Source organism: Microcaecilia unicolor, chromosome 9, assembly GCF_901765095.1.
Source record: "Microcaecilia unicolor chromosome 9, aMicUni1.1, whole genome shotgun sequence".
NCBI lineage: Eukaryota > Metazoa > Chordata > Amphibia > Gymnophiona > Siphonopidae > Microcaecilia > Microcaecilia unicolor.
In genome coordinates, this window is record NC_044039.1 from 204903543 (window position 1) to 204921878 (window position 18336).

An 18336-nucleotide genomic window follows, 5' to 3' on the forward strand; every position below is an offset into this window, starting at 1 on the left:
TTCCCACTCATGGCAGGCTCAATGCGGCTTACATGGGGCAATGGAGGGTTAAGTGACTTGCCCAGAGTCACAAGGAGCTGCCTGTGTCTGAAGTGGGAATCAAACTCAGTTTCTCAGGACCAAAGTCCACCACCCTAACCACTAGGCCACTCCTTCATAATTACACATGCAAGTAAAAGTCCCGTCCACATTCCGCCCATGGCTCTCCCGTTTCCATGCCCCCTTTTCTTACTCACACCAGCATTTACATGCATACATGTTAATTGAATCTAACTAGTGCCAATAATTTATTTATTTATTTATTATTACATTTATACCCCAAAAGCATCAGGCTCAGTGTGGCTTATGTCTCACCGCAAAGGCTGACGCCGATCCGGTGAATTAAACTAATAAGATAAATCCTACATAAGAACAAACGGGAAGGAAAGGGGAGAAACAAAAGGGATTAGGGAAAACAGGGAGAGAGGTGGGAAGGGTAAGTGTGTCCAAGATTAACAGTAGATTGATGTGCATCAAGAAGTGGTGACACTGGCTGAGTCTTTGGGGTAGGCTTTTCTGAATAGGGTGGTCTTGAGAGATTTCCTGAAATTTAGATGGTCTTGGATGGTTTAAATATCGGCCGGACTGTTTATACTACCTAGCACTTATAAGCGGCATCAATCATGCATGCAAGCACTAATCCTATGTAATAATTCTCACCTCCAACGTTCTAAAACCTGGCTGCCTGTGTCCGTAACTTTCTGGGTCTCCGAAGCCTCAGCTGACGTCACGACGCATTACGCCGATGGCGTAATGCGTCATGACGTCAGCTGAGGCTTCGGAGACCCAGAAAGTTACGGACACAGGCGGCCAGGTACGCGACGGCGGCTGCGGAGGTTTGGCGGCGGGAAGGCGGGCTCGAGAGGGTCGCGACAGGGGGATCAGGAACTCAGAGGGGGGGGTTCCAATTCAGAGGGAGGAAGGCAGGGAGGTGGGCTCTGGAAATCAGAGCGGAGCGGGGCGGGGGGGGGGGGAGCGATGGGGGGGTCTGGAACTGGGGGGGGGGGGAAACCTTGCTTGCGCCCGTTTCCTTCCTGCCTGAAACGGGCCTTTTCTACTAGTATTCTATAAATTAGGCTCCAGCTTATAGAATTGTCTTTCATGTATGGGAATCACTGGTTCTAATCCAAGCCATCTGATAAGCTGTTGAAGGGAAAACTACCGCATATGATATTTTGTGTATAACCATTATATGCTGTTCTATGCCCAGATTAAAGGAAACTATGAATTCTATATCTAGTTTGTGTTGATCCCAATGTAATTCCCTGTTTAATGAATTGTCCTCTGTAGGATTGTGTCCATGCTGATCCCTGTGACAAGTCGGGTTCGGATCAAGCGCAGTGGAATCAGCCCTCTCCACATTGCTGCCGAGCGTAATAACAATGGCAGTTTGGAAGAACTGATCGATGCTGGCTATGACGTCAATGCCACTCTGTCTTTTGAACGTGCCAGACTGTATGAGGATAGGCGTAGCACTGCTCTCTACTTCTCCGTTATTAATAACAATATAGATGCCACAGAAATGCTCCTGGATGCTGGAGCCAATCCTAATGTGGACATTATCAACCCTCTTTTAATCTCCATCCGCCATGGCTGCCTCAGGACAATGAATATGCTTCTTGATCATGGAGCAAATATTGACGCATACATTGCTACTCATCCCACAGCGTTCCCTGCCACAATCATGTTTTCAATGAAGTACCTTAGTATGTTAAAGTATTTGATGGATCTTGGCTCTGATGCGGATTCCTGTTTTATCTGCGAGTATGGTAATGGACCTCACCCTCCAGTAGAGGATAGCAGAAGAAGAGAGTTTGAATCCGAGAATACAGCCAACAAACAACCCAAGATTATACAGGCAAGACAATAATAAGAACCTCCCAAGATAGCTTCTCAACTTTGCCGTGTAAGAGCCGGATTGCTCTAGTTGACTCTGAAGGGTGGTATCAAACATATAAAGGGCAAGTGACCGACTCACCTGCAAATGCGCTGTAGAGACTTCCCTCTCTGCCCCGCCCTCGCGTCAAGACGTCTTGACGTCAGAGGGCGGAACAGAGAGGGAAACTGCGTCGGACTGTCGGCCGCCGTCGCTGCTGCCTGGAAACGAACATCGCGCAAACCAACCTCCACCCTCCGCCCCCATCCCCGCCGCCGCTCCCGCCCCCCTCCGTATCGGGCCCTCTGCAATGGCCTGACAACGCCTCTCACCTTCGTGTGGAAGCACTGCAGGCAGCAGCAGAGCGATCTGCTGCTTCCTGAAGCGCTTTCACACGGAGGTGAGAAGTGCTGTCAGGTCAGTGCAGGGGGCCCAGCACGGAGGGGGGAGGGAGCGGCGGCGAGGAGGGTAGCTGGACATGGGGGGAGGGCAGGGGGGAGAGGGTATGGTTGCTGGACATGGGGTGAGAGCAGGGCAGAGAGGAGGGTTGCTGGACATGGGGGGAGGCCAAGGGAAAGAGGAGGGTTGCTGGATATGGGGGGGAGGATCGGTGGACGGGGTGAGGCCAGGGGAGAGAGGAGGGCTGCAATAACGGCTAGTATTCCATAATGAATTCCTAGTTTCACTGGAGCACCGGGCCATAGGTTGCCAACAAGGAGAGTAATTGACCTTTGGCCAATAGTTCATGTTACAAATGATGGTTATTGATAAGCAGATTGATTTACTCCAGAAATACTTGAAAATTTGTGGAATTTGGGGGAGGATCAAAGAGATTAGTTTTCCTCTCCCCATTCCCCAAATTCTTCATTGCTTTTTTTGTCATTTTGTACAACTTCTGTAAGGAGAAAATATTCCACAATAGAAAATATTTTGCAAAGAAAACCCTGAATGAGAAAGTTCTGCAGAACTTCTGCCCATCCCTTAAATTTTAATTCTTTGGGATAAAAGAGCCACTGTTCTTTTGGGATAAATGCCATGTGAGACCCTCGGTGAGGGTTATAGGGTGGCCCTGGAAGTAACTCAGCCAGATAAGGTATATAAAGGTGAAAGTAAATGTTTTTATTCACCCGAGCCCTGGGACCTGTTACCTCAATGGGTGGTGGTAAGTGCTCCTTCCCAAAATGGCCGCATGGTAAGTGATTCACTTGCCGCAGGAACCATTTCTTTTTTACCCACTGCGGTAACAGGGGGTCTCGTCGTGCATCAAAAGCACATGCTGATACTAGCGCAGGCCCCCTTTTACCGCAGCTTAGTAAAAGAACCCCTTAGTGCATGGATTAACCTGCGCTAAATTGGCACTTACCGCAGGATGTCTGAGCGCAACCTGTGGTATGCTATTTTAAGCTGCATTAGGTAGGTGCATGTTAGCGGTGAACACAGCTTAGTGAAAGGGCCCCTTAAATATTTAGGGATCCTTTTACTAAGGTGCGCTAACAGACTTAGCACGCGCTAAATGATAGTACGTTCTTACAAATATAATGGGCATCTTATCATTTAGCATAGGGTAATCATTAGCATGCACCAAATCTGTTAGTGCACCTTAGTAAATGGACTCCTCATTATGCTATGTATTTTGCCTTTTTAGGTGTGATGTTTCACTTAGGAACAGCTTTATACCTGTTCTCTCCTAGTCTCGATTTTATACCCATTCGCTTCAGTCTTTCATGATCGTGTTCTCTGTGCCCCTGCCTTCGTCTGTCTCTTCTCTTTCCTTCTTATAGTAGATGATGATGACAGCAGAAAAAGACCTGCACGGTCCATCTAGTCTGCCCAACAAGATAAACTCATATGTGCTACTTCTTGTGTATACCTTAGCTTGATTTGTATCTGCCATTTTCAGGGCACAGACCGTAGAAGTCTTGCCCAGCTAACCCAACTATTTGCTTTTCTTTCAGTTTTGTGAAATGGTTTCTACTCCTGAGTTTAGTCGCTGGGCGGGACCGATCATCGATGTACTGCTGGATTATGTGGGTAACGTGCAGCTCTGTGCCAGGTTACAGGAGCATCTAGACAGTTATGAGGACTGGGCTGGCATTAAGAGGAAAGCAGGTACTCTTTATATTCAGAAAACTCAGGAAAAAAAATCAATGTGTTTTTTTTTCTGTTTTCTTTCGTTCACATAAATGTCTTTTCATTATATGGCCACCCAATACTCAGTCATTTATTTAGCTGTCATATGGAGGGGCATAATCGAAAGGGACGCCCAAGTTTTGTTGAGGACGTCCTCGCAAAATGTCCCAATGGAGGGGCGGGGAAACCCGTATTATCAAAAAAGATGGACGTCCATCTTTCGTTTCAATAATACAGTCGGGGACGCCCAAATCTTGAAATTTTGGTCGTCCCTAGAGATGGTCGTACCTAGACTTGGTCGTTTCTGATTTTTGGCGATAATGGAAACCAAGAACACCCATCTCAGAAACGACCAAATGCAAGCCTTTTGGTCATGGGAGGAGCCAGCATTTGTAGTGCACTGGTCCCCCTGACATGCGAGGACACCACCTGGGCACCCTAGAGGGCACTGCAGTGGACTTCATAAATTGCTCCCAGGTAAATAGCTCCCTTACCTTGTGTGCTGAGCCCCCCAACCCCCCCCCCCAAAACCCACTACCCACAACTGTACACCACTACCATAGCCCTTACGGGTGAAGGGGGGCAGCTAGATGTGGGTATAGTGGGTTTGTGGTGGGCTTTGGAGGGAGGGGGATGGGCCTGGGTTCGCCTGCCTGAAGTGCACTGCACCCACTGCAACTGCTCCAGGGACCTGCATACTGCTGTCACGGACCTGAGTATGACATCTGAGTCTGGCAAAAAATATTTTGAAAGATGTTTTTTGAGGGTGGGAGGGGGTTAGTGACCACTGGGGGAGTAAGGGGAGGTGATCCCTGATTCTCTCCGGTGGTCATCTGGTCAGTTTGGGCACCCTTTTGTGGGGATCGTAAGAAAAACAGGACCAGGTAAAGTCGTCCAAGTCCTCGTCAGGGACGCCCTTTTTTTCCATTATGGGTCGAGGACGTCCATGTGTTAGGCACGCCCAAGTCCCGCCTTTGTTATGCCTCCGATATGCCCCCTTGAACTTTGGTCGTCCCTGCGACGGAAAGCAGTTGGGGATGACCAAAATCAGCTTTCGATTATACCGATTTGGACGACCCTGTGAGAAGGATGCCCATCTTCCAATTTGTGTCAAAAGATGGGCGTCCTTCTCTTTCGAAAATGAGCCTGAAATGCAGATGAAAAACGATGCAGAAACTTAGAATAATTATTTATAATTCAAGAATTTTTTTAAGCATCATGTCCCCCCCAGTAGGCATCCTGAAAATTGCTGAAATGTTCCCTGGTGATTAAAATACTGTTTATAGGTCTGTATTCCTCATCATGTGCAAACATTTGTTCCTGGAGGGACAAAAAAACAGCTTGCCACACCAACATCAAGTCATTAAGATCAAATTTATTCCCAAAATATAATCCGATGTGGTTAAGTTTCATCCTCAGGCTACATCACGGCTGTTGCATCACCTTGAGTTAGACAAGATGCTACTGGAGATTGAAGATGTTGCAACACTGTTGGCCAGTCCACTGCTGTTCAATTTTATTTATTTTGTACCAAAGCATCAACACTTGCCCCCCTGTTTACTAAGCCACGACTAAGCCATGCTTGCGGCAACCGTGCACTAATGCTGACACAGCCCATTCACTTTGAACGGGCTGTGTCGGCATTGCCACGCAGCAGCCACTAGTGCGGCTTAGTAAACAGGGGAGTTGGTTTGTTGATTTCATGCCCTGTTGAAATCTACTTTGTTTCTTTAAGGCAATACCCCTGATGAAGCCTGAGGGCAAAATGTGGCCATGTTGGGTTTTATTTGGGGAATAAATCTGATCTTAAAGACTCGGGGGCCCTTTTACTAAGCCGCGTAAGCATCTACGCGTGCCCAACGTGCGCCGAAATGGAGTTACCACCCGGCTACTGCATAGCTCTTGCGGTAATTTCATTTTTGGCGTGCGTCCGATTACCCGAGTCTGAAAAATATTTTTTATTTTCGGGCACACATAATGGACATCATTACCGCCTGGATTCTTTACCGCTAGGTCAATGGCTGGCGGTAAGGTCTCAAACCCAAAATGGATGCGGCAATTTTGATTTTGCCGCACGTCCGATTTTGGCAAAAAAGGCATTTTTTGTAGGTGCGCTGAAAAATAATTCTGCTTGCACCCAAAACACGTGTCTACACTATCACAGGCCATTTTTCAGCGCACCTTAGTAAAAGGATCCTTTGATGGCAAGCTGTTTTTGTTCCTGTGGAGCCTCTGTTTAGCCAAGCCCGTGTTCTTTCTGGGTTAGGGTTCAGATGCGGATTTCCTTATGCCGAGCATAGATAGATAATGGTTCCACTAAGGACAGCTCTTCTGATAGGTCCTTCGGAGGTCCCTTGAAATCTGGGAATAGTTATTTTTAAACATGTTTGTTTTAACATCATGGGAATAGTTTTGTAAAGCTTTGAAAAAAGGGTTTTCACACAATTGTGCAATGGCATTCATGGATAAAAGTACACATACAAAATAGTGTGCATCTATTTTTATATGATCCGTGTTTCCAGTGGTTAGTTTGGGCAGAGCAGAGGTGGAATTGTGATGTAGATCTAGATTTTATAAAATACACAGGTACTGATTACTTGTCTAACATCAATTCAAGAATGGGCTAAACACAACAAATTTTGCCTGAACCCAAGTAAAACCGAGTGGATACATACCTGACATCAAAATCCCTTTTGGGAAGTACAAACTGCCCCTCAAATCACAAGTCAGGAACCTTGGAATACAGTTAAATTCAACACTTATTCTGATTCCTCAAATCCAAGCAACTTTCAAGAGCTGCTTTTATTATTTGCGACAACTATGCTGCCTCTCTCCTTATATCGAGAAGGTAAATCTTATCCCAGTTGTGCATGCTATGATAACATCAAGACTGGATTACTGCAATGCACTATACAATGGTCTGACTACAAAGGTCTTTGCACCAGCTCCAATTTACTATTGTTATGCTCGCCATAACAGAAACCTGGCTCTGCCCTGATGACTCTGCTTCAGTCGCAGCCCTGTGCCATGGCGGTTATCTATTTTCACATACTCCTCGCCCTGCTGGCTGTGGGGGCGGTGTTGGACTACTTCTCTCTCCCTCCTCCAGATTTCAACCCCTTCTTCCACCTCAATCTCACTGTTTTTCCTCCTTTGAAGTCCACTCTATCCGCCTTTTCTCTCCTCTGCCTCTTCGAATAGTGGTCATTTATCGTCCCCCTGTTAAGTCCCTTTCATCCTTTCTCAGTGACTTTGACGCCTGGCTTGCCTTCTTCCATGATCCTTCCTCCCCCTCGCTCATCCTTGGTGACTTTAATATTCCTGCTAATGATCCTTCCAACTCTTATATTCCCAAGTTACTCGCTTTAACGTCGTCCTTTAATCTCCAACTATGCTCCACCTCCCCCACTCATCAAAATGGTCACTGTCTTGATCTCATCTTCTCCTCCAACTGTTCACCTTCTAGTTTCCTTGCCTCTGATCATCCCTCCTCTGATCACCATCTTATAACTTTCACACTTAAATCTCCTCCTTCCCAGTCCCGTCCTATCCTATCTAATTTATCTAGGAATCTTCACGATATTGACCCTTCATCTCTATCCTCCCATGTTTCAAACCTCCTCTCTACTGTGGCACCATCCACGTCTGTCAACGAGGCTGTTTCTTCTTACAACAATACTCTATCCTCTGCCTTAGACACTCTCGCACCTTTGATGACCCGCCCTGTAAGGCGTACAAAACCCCAACCTTGGCTGACTTCTAATATCCGCTACCTACGTTCCTGTACCCGCTCCGCCGAACGCCTCTGGCGGAAATCTCGGGCCCTTGCTGATTTCTTACACTTTAAGTTCATGCTGACCTCCTTCCAATCTGCTCTTTTACGTGCCAAACAGGATTATTATATCCAACTGACCAATTCTCTTGGCTCTAATCCTCGACTTCTCTTCACCACATTGAACTCTCTCCTCAAGGTGCCCCCTCCCCCAACTCCCCCTTCATTATCTCCTCAGACCCTTGCTGAATTCTTTCACAACAAGGTTCAAAAGATAAACCTTGCTTTCTCTACCTCACCAGCTCTCCCTCCACTAGTCCGTTCCCCTCTCTCTCCTTCCCCTCATTCCCTTTCCTCCTTTCCTGAAGTTACTATTGAGGAAACTACACTTCTCCTTTCTTCCTCAAAATGTACCACCTGTTCCTCTGATCCCATTCCCACCCACCTTCTTAATGCCATCTCTCCTACTCTTATTCCTTTTATCTGTCACATTCTCAACCTCTCACTTTCCACTGCGACTGTCCCTGCTGCCTTTAAACATGCTGTGGTCACACCTCTCCTTAAGAAGCCTTCACTTGACCCTACTTGTCCCTCTAATTACCGACCCATCTCCCTCCTTCCTTTTCTCTCCAAATTACTTGAGCGTGCTGTTCACCGCCGCTGCCTTGATTTTCTCTCCTCACATGCTATTCTTGACCCATTACAATCTGGTTTTCGCCCTCTCCACTCAACCGAAACTGCGCTTACTAAAGTCTCCAATGACCTATTACTGGCTAAATCCAGAGGTCAATATTCCATCCTCATTCTTCTTGATCTTTCCGCTGCTTTGACACTGTCGATCACAGCATACTTCTCGATACCCTGTCCTCACTTGGATTCCAGGGCTCTGTCCTTTCCTGGTTCTCTTCCTACCTCTCCCTCTGCACCTTTAGTGTTCACTCTGGTGGATCCTCTTCTACTTCTATCCCTCTGCCTGTCGGCGTACCTCAGGGTTCTGTTCTTGGTCCCCTCCTCTTTTCTATCTACACTTCTTCCCTTGGTTCATTAATCTCATCCCATGGCTTTTCCTACCATCTCTATGCTGATGACTCCCAAATCTACCTTTCTACCCCTGATATCTCACCTTGCATCCAAACCAAAGTTTCAGCGTGCTTGTCTGACATTGCTGCCTGGATGTCTCAACGCCACCTGAAATTAAATATGACCAAAACCGAGCTTCTCATTTTCCCCCCCAAACCCACCTCCCCGCTCCCCCCGTTTTCTATTTCTGTTGATGGCTCTCTCATTCTCCCTGTCTCCTCAGCTCGAAACCTTGGGGTCATCTTTGACTCTTCTCTCTCCTTCTCTGCTCATATCCAGCAGACCGCCAAGACCTGTCGTTTCTTTCTTTACAACATCCGTAAAATCCACCCCTTTCTGTCCAAGCACTCTACCAAAACCCTCATCCACACCCTTGTCACCTCTCGTTTAGACTACTGCAATCTGCTTCTTGCTGGCCTCCCACTTAGTCACCTCTCCCCTCTCCAGTCGGTTCAAAACTCTGCTGCCCGTCTCATCTTCTGCCAGGGTCGCTTTACTCATACTACCCCTCTCCTCAAGACCCTTCACTGGCTCCCTATCCGTTTTCGCATCCTGTTCAAACTTCTTCTACTAACCTATAAATGTATTCACTCTGCTGCTCCCCAGTATCTCTCCACACTCGTCCTTCCCTACACCCCTTCCCGTGCACTCCGCTCCATGGATAAATCCTTCTTATCTGTTCCCTTCTCCACTACTGCCAACTCCAGACTTCGCGCCTTCTGTCTCGCTGCACCCTACGCCTGGAATAAACTTCCTGAGCCCCTTCGTCTTGCCCCATCCTTGGCCACCTTTAAATCTAGACTGAAAGCCCACCTCTTTAACATTGCTTTTGACTCGTAACCACTTGTAACCACTCGCCTCCACCTACCCTCCTCTCTTCCTTCCCGTTCACATTAATTGATTTGATTTGCTTACTTTATTTGTTGTCTATTAGACTATAAGCTCTTTGAGCAGGGACTGTCTTTCTTCTATGTTTGTGCAGCGCTGCATATGCCTTGTAGCGCTATAGAAATGCTAAATAGTAGTAGTAGTAGTAATGTTGGTCACAAAATTGTAAGTTGTATGTTAAACTCAGTGGCGTAGCAAGGGTGGGGCGGTGGGGGCGGTTCGCCCCGGTTGCACGCTGCTGGAGGGTCACATGCCCGTCGGCTCCACTGGTTCCCTGCTCCCTCTGCCCCGGAACAGGTTATTTCCTGTTCTGGGGCAGAGGGAGCAGGGAGCCAGTGGAGCCGACAGGCGCGCAGCTGCTCTCTGCACCCTCCAGCAGCCAAGAATGCACCCGGGGGGGGGGGGGAGGGCTGATGGATGGGGGAGGGGGGTGTCATTGCGCCGGGGGTGTGTGTGTGTCTTGCTGCATCCTGGGGGACGGACGGATGCCGCTGCACCTGGGAGGGACCTAGGATCGCCACTGGTTAAACTGTACCTGCTGTACAATGCCTTGGGTGAATCTCTTCATAAAGGTGGTTAATAAATCCCAATAAGTAAAAATTAAAAAAAAAAACATTTGCTTTATTTTTCTAGACCCTCCAAGACCTCTTGTTCACCTCTGTCGCCTGAAAATCCGAAGTATTCTTGGGAGGAACCGTTTTGCACTGCTGGATGACTTGCCACTTCCTCAGAGACTGATACAGTATCTGAAGTACGAATGCTGATGCTGCTCACCGACAGCTTCTTGAAGTGAGGCCGAGGAAGGGCCTTGATGTATTTAACAGACAGTAATATATCCATCCTAGAAATGAGTGTATAAATCGAATGGAAGGGCATAAGAGAAATGCCACAACTTACCTGTCAAAATGGAGAACACGCAGAAATTCAAGAGGGGGAGTAGGGATGGAGCAAGGGAATTGGAGAGATAGTTTGTAAAGGACAGAAAGAGAGAAAACACAGGTGGGAAAGACAGATACAGGAACAGAGAGTGCTTTTAAGAAGTATTGGGAGGGATGGGGAACAGTCCGAGAGATCCAATGCATCAGTTTATGCGGAAGAAAAATAGAACAATGTATTTCCATCAACAGACAATCATTAACCAGATTAATTTCTGAATAATTTGGGTCCTCTCGATCCTGTAGACTTGATTAGGAAGGTAAAATGACTCTGAAGTTAGTGACTAGCCGATCAGCAAGAGTGAAAACTTGATTACACTTTAATCCATTATGATATTTCTTTTAGATTGAAGCTTTGCTTTACTGCCTCTAGATCATCTAATATTTTGCTTTAAACATTTTTTTATAATGTACTGAGGGTTTTCATTTTCTTCAGTATTACAAGGACCGATATGTGACTTATTCTTTCTTCAGTTCCTCATCAGTCCCTTGAGTATCCTCTACCACCCCTTTCTCTGAGTTATAAAATTCTCTTATTAAGGGTAAAATGAAAGCCAGCACATGTCTATTTACGACCTGAGTCCTTAATGCCACCCATTGACTTAGCGATAGGGCTCACGCGTTACCCTGCGGTAATTGTCCAGTGCACGCAAACTGCCGATTACTGAGTGAAATGCCCTGCGCTAGAAAATAGACAATTATTTTCTCCCGTGGGTTTTCAGCGCGTACCAAACTCAGAATTACCGCCAGGCACACGCACTAGCCGGGTGGTAATGCCGATTTTGCGCATAGGCCCTTGCGTGCCTTTGTAAAAGGACCCCTAAGTCTGGCACCCAATTATAGAATTGCTCTCATAATATATGCAGGCTAAATGTATAACAGCTTTTTCAAAAAATATATCAAGGGGCTGTATATGTACAGTGCTATATGTGTCTAAATCCACTATACATAGAGGACTAAATTCTATAAACCAGGGGCGTAGCTACGGGGGGGCCACAGGGGCCTGGTCCCCCACAAATTTCATCTGGGCCCCTGGTTTGGCTGACGGGGGTCCCCAACCCCTGCCAGCCGAAGCCTTCTTCAGCGCCGGTCTCCGGCGCAGCCGTGTTCGCTACCTGCCCCCTGCTCTTCTTTCTTCTTGCTCCTCCTGTGCACGCTGACGCTGAGTGGTCTCCGGCGCAGCCGCGTTCGCTGCCTGCCCCCTGCTCTTCTTTCTTCTTGCTCCTCCTGTGCACGCTGACGCTGAGTGGTCTCCGGCGCAGCCGCGTTCGCTGCCTGCCCCCTGCTCTTCTTTCTTCTTGCTCCTCCTGTGCACGCTGACGCTGAGTGGTCTCCGGCGCAGCCGCGTTCGCTGCCTGCCCCCTGCTCTTCTTTCTTCTTGCTCCTCCTGTGCACGCTGACGCTGAGTGGTCTCCGGCGCAGCCGCGTTCGCTGCCTGCCCCCTGCTCTTCTTTCTTCTTGCTCCTCCTGTGCACGCTGACGCTGAGTGGTCTCCGGCGCAGCCGCGTTCGCTGCCTGCCCCCTGCTCTTCTTTCTTCTTGCTCCTCCTGTGCACGCTGACGCTGAGTGGTCTCCGGTGCAGCCGCGTTCGCTACTTGCCCCCCTGCTCTTCTTCCTTCTTGCTCAGCGTCAGCGTGCACAGGACGAGCAAGAAGAAAGAAGAGCAGGGGGCAGGCAGCGAATACGGCTGTGCTGGAGACCGGCGCTGAAGAAGGCTTATTTGTTTGTGAGAGGAAGCGGTGAGGCGAGGCAGTGTAGGAGGGCGAGGAGGCAAGTTGAGGTGAGGTGAGGCGAGGCATGGTGTTGGGGGGGCAGCGGGGCGGCACTCAAAATGTGCCCCTATCCACGGGCTCTGGCCCCCTCCCACCATGAGGTCTGGCTATGCCCCTGTTATAACGGTACCTAAAAACTCGGCGTTTTTCTATTAATGGCTCTCAAACGTTAGGCACTGTTTATTAGCGTTGGGAACCACAATTACTTTTCTCTGTGGCCATTTACGTTGACGAAACCCTGGTGTAAATCCCCTTGCCTAAATTAGGCGTGGATCCATCCCCCTTATGCTATAACAATGAGCCAAAAATTAAAGGATCACGCCTGATCTGTCCGTGACTCTCTCATGGCTGCACCTCCTTTTTGGACCCACACATAAATTCCAATTATGAGCGCTAATTGGCTTGTTATTCAATTAAATTGCATGCCCAAATTTGCCCGTGCAATTTAACATTTACAGAATTTGGGGGATAGCACTATATGTAGAATATAAGGGGCAGGACAAAGGCACAAACATGGCTGCAAATTAACCTAGATTATATATATAGGCACAGATATTTAATCTTTAATATATAGATTATTATGCTTCATTCAGACATAGGAAAACTAGATACAACTTGAGCTGTCCAAGCCATAACTTATATGTATTTTCCAGAAATTCGGGGTATTATACATGTTACCTTGTACATAGAAGCCCAAAAGGGGGAGATTCTATATATGGCACCTAAAAAAATTGGCCCTGAAATCAGTGTATTCTATAATCAGTGCCTAGATTTACATAGAAGGGCATAATTGAATGGCGCCGGCCATCTCTATGGGCGGCCATGTCCGGCACCAGCGCCGTAAGTGGGCGGAGCCAACTGTATTTTCGAAAAAGATAGCCGGCCATCATTTTCTTCGCTAATACAGTTGGGCCCGGCCAAATGTCAGAGTTTGCCGGGTTTGAGATGGCCGGCATCGGTTTTCAGCCATAATGGAAAATAATGCCGGCGATCTCAAACCCGGCCAAATCCAAGGCATTTGTAGTGCACTGGCCCCCCTCACATGCCAGGACACCAACCAGGCATCCTAGGAGGCACTTCTAAACATTAAAAAAAATAGCTCCCAGGTACATAGCTCCCTTCCCTTGGTTGTTTAGCCCCCCCCCAAGCCCCCCAAAACCCACTTCCCACAACTCTACACCATTACCATAGCCCTAAGGGGTGAAGGGGGGCACCTACATGTGGGTACAGTGGGTTTTGTGGGGGTTTTGGAGGGTTCCCGTTTACCACCACAAGTGTAACAGGTAGGGGGGGATGGACCTGGGTCTACCTGTCTGAAGTGCAGTGCACCCACTAAAAACTGCTCCAGGGACTTGCATACTGCTGTCATGGAGCTGGGTATGACATTTGAGGCTGGCAAAAAAGGGTGATCCCCGATTCCCTCCAGTGGTCATTTGGTCAGTTGGGGCTCCTTTTTGAAGCTTGGTCGTGAAAAAAAAGGGACCAAGTAAAGCCAGTGAAATGCTCGTCAAGCCTGGCTTTTTTTTTCCATTATCAGGCGAGCACGCCCCCGTCCCGCCCCTGTCCTGCCTTCACTACCCTACCGACATGCCCCCTTGATGTTTCGCCGGCTCCACGACGGAAAGCAGTTGAACCCGGCCAAAATTGGCTTTCGATTATACTGATTTCGCCGGGTTCAGGAGATCACTGGCCATCTCCCGATTTGTGCCGGAAGATGGCCGGCGATCACGTTCGAAAATGAGCTGGATAGTAACATAATAACATAGTAAATGACGGCAGATAAAGACCTGTACGGTCCATCCAGTCTGCCCAACAAGATAAACCCATTTTACATGGTATGTGATACTTTATATGTATACCTGAATTTGATTTGTCCTTGCCTTTCTCAGGGCACAGACCGTAGAAGTCTGCCCAGCACTGTTCTTGTACTAAGTTCTGAAGCTAACGTCGAAGCCCCTTAAAATTTACACTCCAGCCCATCCCTTTCTATTCAGTCACAAACAGACCGTAGAAGTCTGCCCAGCTCCCGTTTTTTGTTTCCAATTACCGGCATCGCCACCCAATCTCCGCTAAGATTCCGTGGAACCATTCCTTCTAAACAGGATTCCTTTGTGCCGATTTAGGTGCCAAGTATAGAATACGCTTAGCTGATATTTCATCGCCTAAATCTATGTGCTTCCATTTACACTGGCGTGTAGATTCAGGCAAACTGGGCCATGTCCTATAAGGAGGCAAGCAAATTTCAGAACACCCATTTCCCCGCCCATAGCCCTGCCCATTTTTGCCTGTGCTGATTTGTTAGGCACCATTTATAGAATCTGGTCCTATCTGTATAATTTATACGAACATATTTAGGTGCACTAGCTATAGGTACAGTATAATGCTGCTGAGTATAGGAATCATTTGAACTATCTAGATTAGACATTTCCAATTAATCCTGAGATATATTATTGAAAACTTACCTCATAATTTAGAATTTATATACTTAAGTAACAGCTACACATATAGACAGAACCACATAATCTTAGGAGTGTAGTTGTCAGTGTGGGCTGCCGTTAAGATGTGTATTTTACTGTTAACCCTAGCTATTGGTAACTAGGTCTCATTGCATAAATGGGACCTGTACTAAAACAACATGCATTAGTGGTAAAATAACATGTCTTAATGGTAGCCTATGTTAAGCACATAAGTACATAAGTATTGCCATACTGGGACAGACCGAAGAGGTCCATCAGGCCCAGCATCCTGTTTCCAACAGTGGCCAATCCAGGTCACAAGTACCTGGCAAGATCCCAAAACAGTACAATACATTTTATGCTGCTTATCCTAGCAATAAGCAGTGGATTTCCCCTAAGTCCATTTTAATAATAGCTTATGGGCTTTTCTTTTAGGAAGCTAGCCAAACGTTTTTTAAACCCCGCTAAGCTAACTGCTTTTACCACATTCTCTGGAAACGAATTCCAAAGTTTAATTACACATTGAGTGAAGACATTTTTTTTATTCATTTTAAATTTACTACTTTGTAGTTTCATTGCATGTCCCCTAGTCCTAGTATTTTTGGAAAGAGTAAATAAGTGATTCACGTCTACCCATTCCACTCCACTCATTATTTTATAGACCTCTATCATATCTCCCCTCAGCTGTCTTTTCTCCAAGCTGAAGCGCCCTAGCCACTTTAGCCTTTCCTGATAGGGAAGTTGTCCCATCCCCTTTATCATTTTCATCGCCCTTCTCCATACCGTTTCTAATTCCACTATATCTTTTTTGAGATACAGTGACCAGAACTGCACACAATATTTGAGATGTGGCCACACCATGGAGCAATACAAAGGCATTATAACGTCCTCAGTTTTGTTTTCCATTCCTTTCCTGATAATACCTAACTATGGCTCTTAGTTTGAGTGATAGGATAGAGCTAACAGTAGAAACCTCCTTGCTGTGCATTCCCCCTTTTGTCTTCCACTTTTGTATTCTGCCAGTTGTAATTGTTCTTCTGATGAAAGCCGTGTCCCTCCATTGCAAGGCTGTCTATAAGCATGCTAAATTTATAACAGTCTGCCTAACTCTGGAAGTCAATATGAAGGCAATTCATAACTGGGCACCTATAATAAGCTGCCCAAAGAGTGCCTGGTAGGTGCTTATTCTATGAAGGAATATAGGTGCCCACCTTCCCTTAAAGAGTACTAGCATAACAGCAAAAATACACACCTATAAATTAGCCATGAGCACTTATGTCAGCCATATGTACAGCCATACATATGTGCATGTAAATTCTAATTAATGCCAATTAGTGTCAATGATTGCTTGTTAAGTGGCAATTATCAGCGCTGATTGGCTTGAATAATTAGATTGCGCATGCAAATCTAGAATACAACTGGATTTACGCACACAGTTTCGGTCATGCTGTATAGAATCCGGGGGAACATGCTTAACTTAAGACACATTTTGGAGGGGAAAGCACACAAATACTTTCCCACTGAAAATACTGTATTCCCAGGAATGCCCCTCATCACCGCAAGTAAAAGGATGCCCACATTGATGTTATATACACATACCTTTACCCTCAGTGATTTATGCATGTAAACAGCTTTAAAAATGAGCCTCCCTTGTCCCCAATCAGAAGAGTGATATCTAAACTTTAGAACTAAAACGTCTATGCATGGTGATAAAAACATTGTGCAGATGTCTGGTGAGTAAGTATTTGATTTGTAACATGGCTCAGTCGGCCTGGTTTACCTCAGTGTCACTTTGGAATGCATCTTAATCACCGGCAGGGTACTTTGTGGGTTTGGTTTTATGTCATAATGTAACATGTCTGTTGATAAGATGCATTTATAGAGGATCCTTTGGGGACAGAAATGTGCAACTCGTTAAGGGTGTATGGTTTGCAGATGGGAGAGATGAATTGGATTTCAGCTGCCAGCCTGAAGTCCCACTTCTCTCAGCTAAGTGGAGCCACCGAATGCTAGTCACTTTGTGCATATTCCCTGAAATATAAGCAGATCTGGAGAACCGCACATTATCTTGTCAGCCACTACTGGAATGCGACAGTTATCCTGCTTGCTTAAAATGTAGTCCTTTACACTGGAACAAGGCCCCGCCCCTTTTGACACACTGAACTTCTAAACAATTCTTTTTGCTGAGACAGTTGTCCGGTAAAAATGCAGGCTTTACTCTACAGCTAATGTGTAAAAGCAATTGCAAAATTTGAAGTAAAAGTATTGGTAGGCAAGACATTAGTTACAATGTATATAGTAAGTGCCATTTTGTAATGATTATGAACAGTTTAAATGAGATATAGAGAAATGATAGATTGCTTTTTTTTTAAAAACCAAGATGTGTAGTTCACTTGTTTTCTTGATAAATGCACTGTTTGTATAGTTATTTTTTTTTGTACAGAAGCTTTTTTACATTGGTTTTCTTATTCCCATCCATTATTTGTAACTGTAATTGTGGTGCCATAGCTCTCATGTACACTACGATTTAATAAATGTCATGTCCTAATGGTTACCTATGCAAAACCGATTTTCTTTTTTTTTTTAAGGAGGGGAGTATAGCAGACTCAGCTACTCTTTACACCTCAGACTTTATAGCTTTGTTTGGAAAGAGTCTAAAGCCAACAGACTTCAATAGAATGACAAATAAACAGCTGTAGGTCTTACTTAATTAGGGAAGTGTTGGGAGGAAACTTGGCTTTGTCCCGGAGCAGAGAAGTGTGAATGGAGAGAAGTGCTGGAACGTGACTGACAAACTTAGAATTGGCTCAGGAAATGATGCCATTCCATCACCAACTGTACCTTTCATCCGACGTGGGCCTACCGAATCCACGTCGGATGAAACGACGCACTAGAGAAATGCAGATTATTACGATGATTTATTATCTATGAAATGTATTTTTTCCTGCACTATCAAAATGGAGATGGTATGAAACCATTTTGCACCGAATCAGGTAAATGCAAATATTGAAACAAGTTAACATCAATGAAGATCAGTACGGGCGTATATTACCACCACAGGCAACCTGGCTAAAGAGGGAGGGGAAACCTTAAGGATGGACAGCAAAATTCAGGGATAAGAGCAGTCCTTGGGTATTTCATCATTCTGTATCTCTGTAGTAAAGAACAATACTGCCCAATGCACCAACTACCACTAATCCACTGAAATATTGTAATGAGGCAGGTGGCTTAGAGAAACAGCCCCACCCCCTTCAGCTCCCTGGGCAGAGTAAGCTTTCCTCAATGAAACTTGGTTACAGGACACACATTTCTTTACCAGAGGTTAGGTAGAATCTCAACACAAGTTACTTAACATGTCCTATGTAAGTATACCAGATATCTGAAATTT

At 46.1% G+C, this 18336-nt stretch overlaps 1 protein-coding gene across 2 annotated transcripts in view; it reads left to right on the top strand.

Moving 5' to 3' along the window:
• Positions 1 to 11727, top strand: part of ASB2 (ankyrin repeat and SOCS box containing 2) — an 82102-nt gene extending 70375 nt beyond the window's left edge. For both annotated transcript variants that reach the window (XM_030215321.1, XM_030215320.1), the window contains 3 exons: positions 1330 to 1897; positions 3871 to 4024; positions 10419 to 11727. In XM_030215321.1, the coding sequence (XP_030071181.1) occupies positions 1330 to 1897; positions 3871 to 4024; positions 10419 to 10549 (853 nt within the window). In that variant the 3' untranslated portion in view covers positions 10550 to 11727. The remainder of the gene's footprint in view (positions 1 to 1329; positions 1898 to 3870; positions 4025 to 10418) is intronic.
• The last annotated feature ends 6609 nt before the right edge of the window (positions 11728 to 18336 follow it).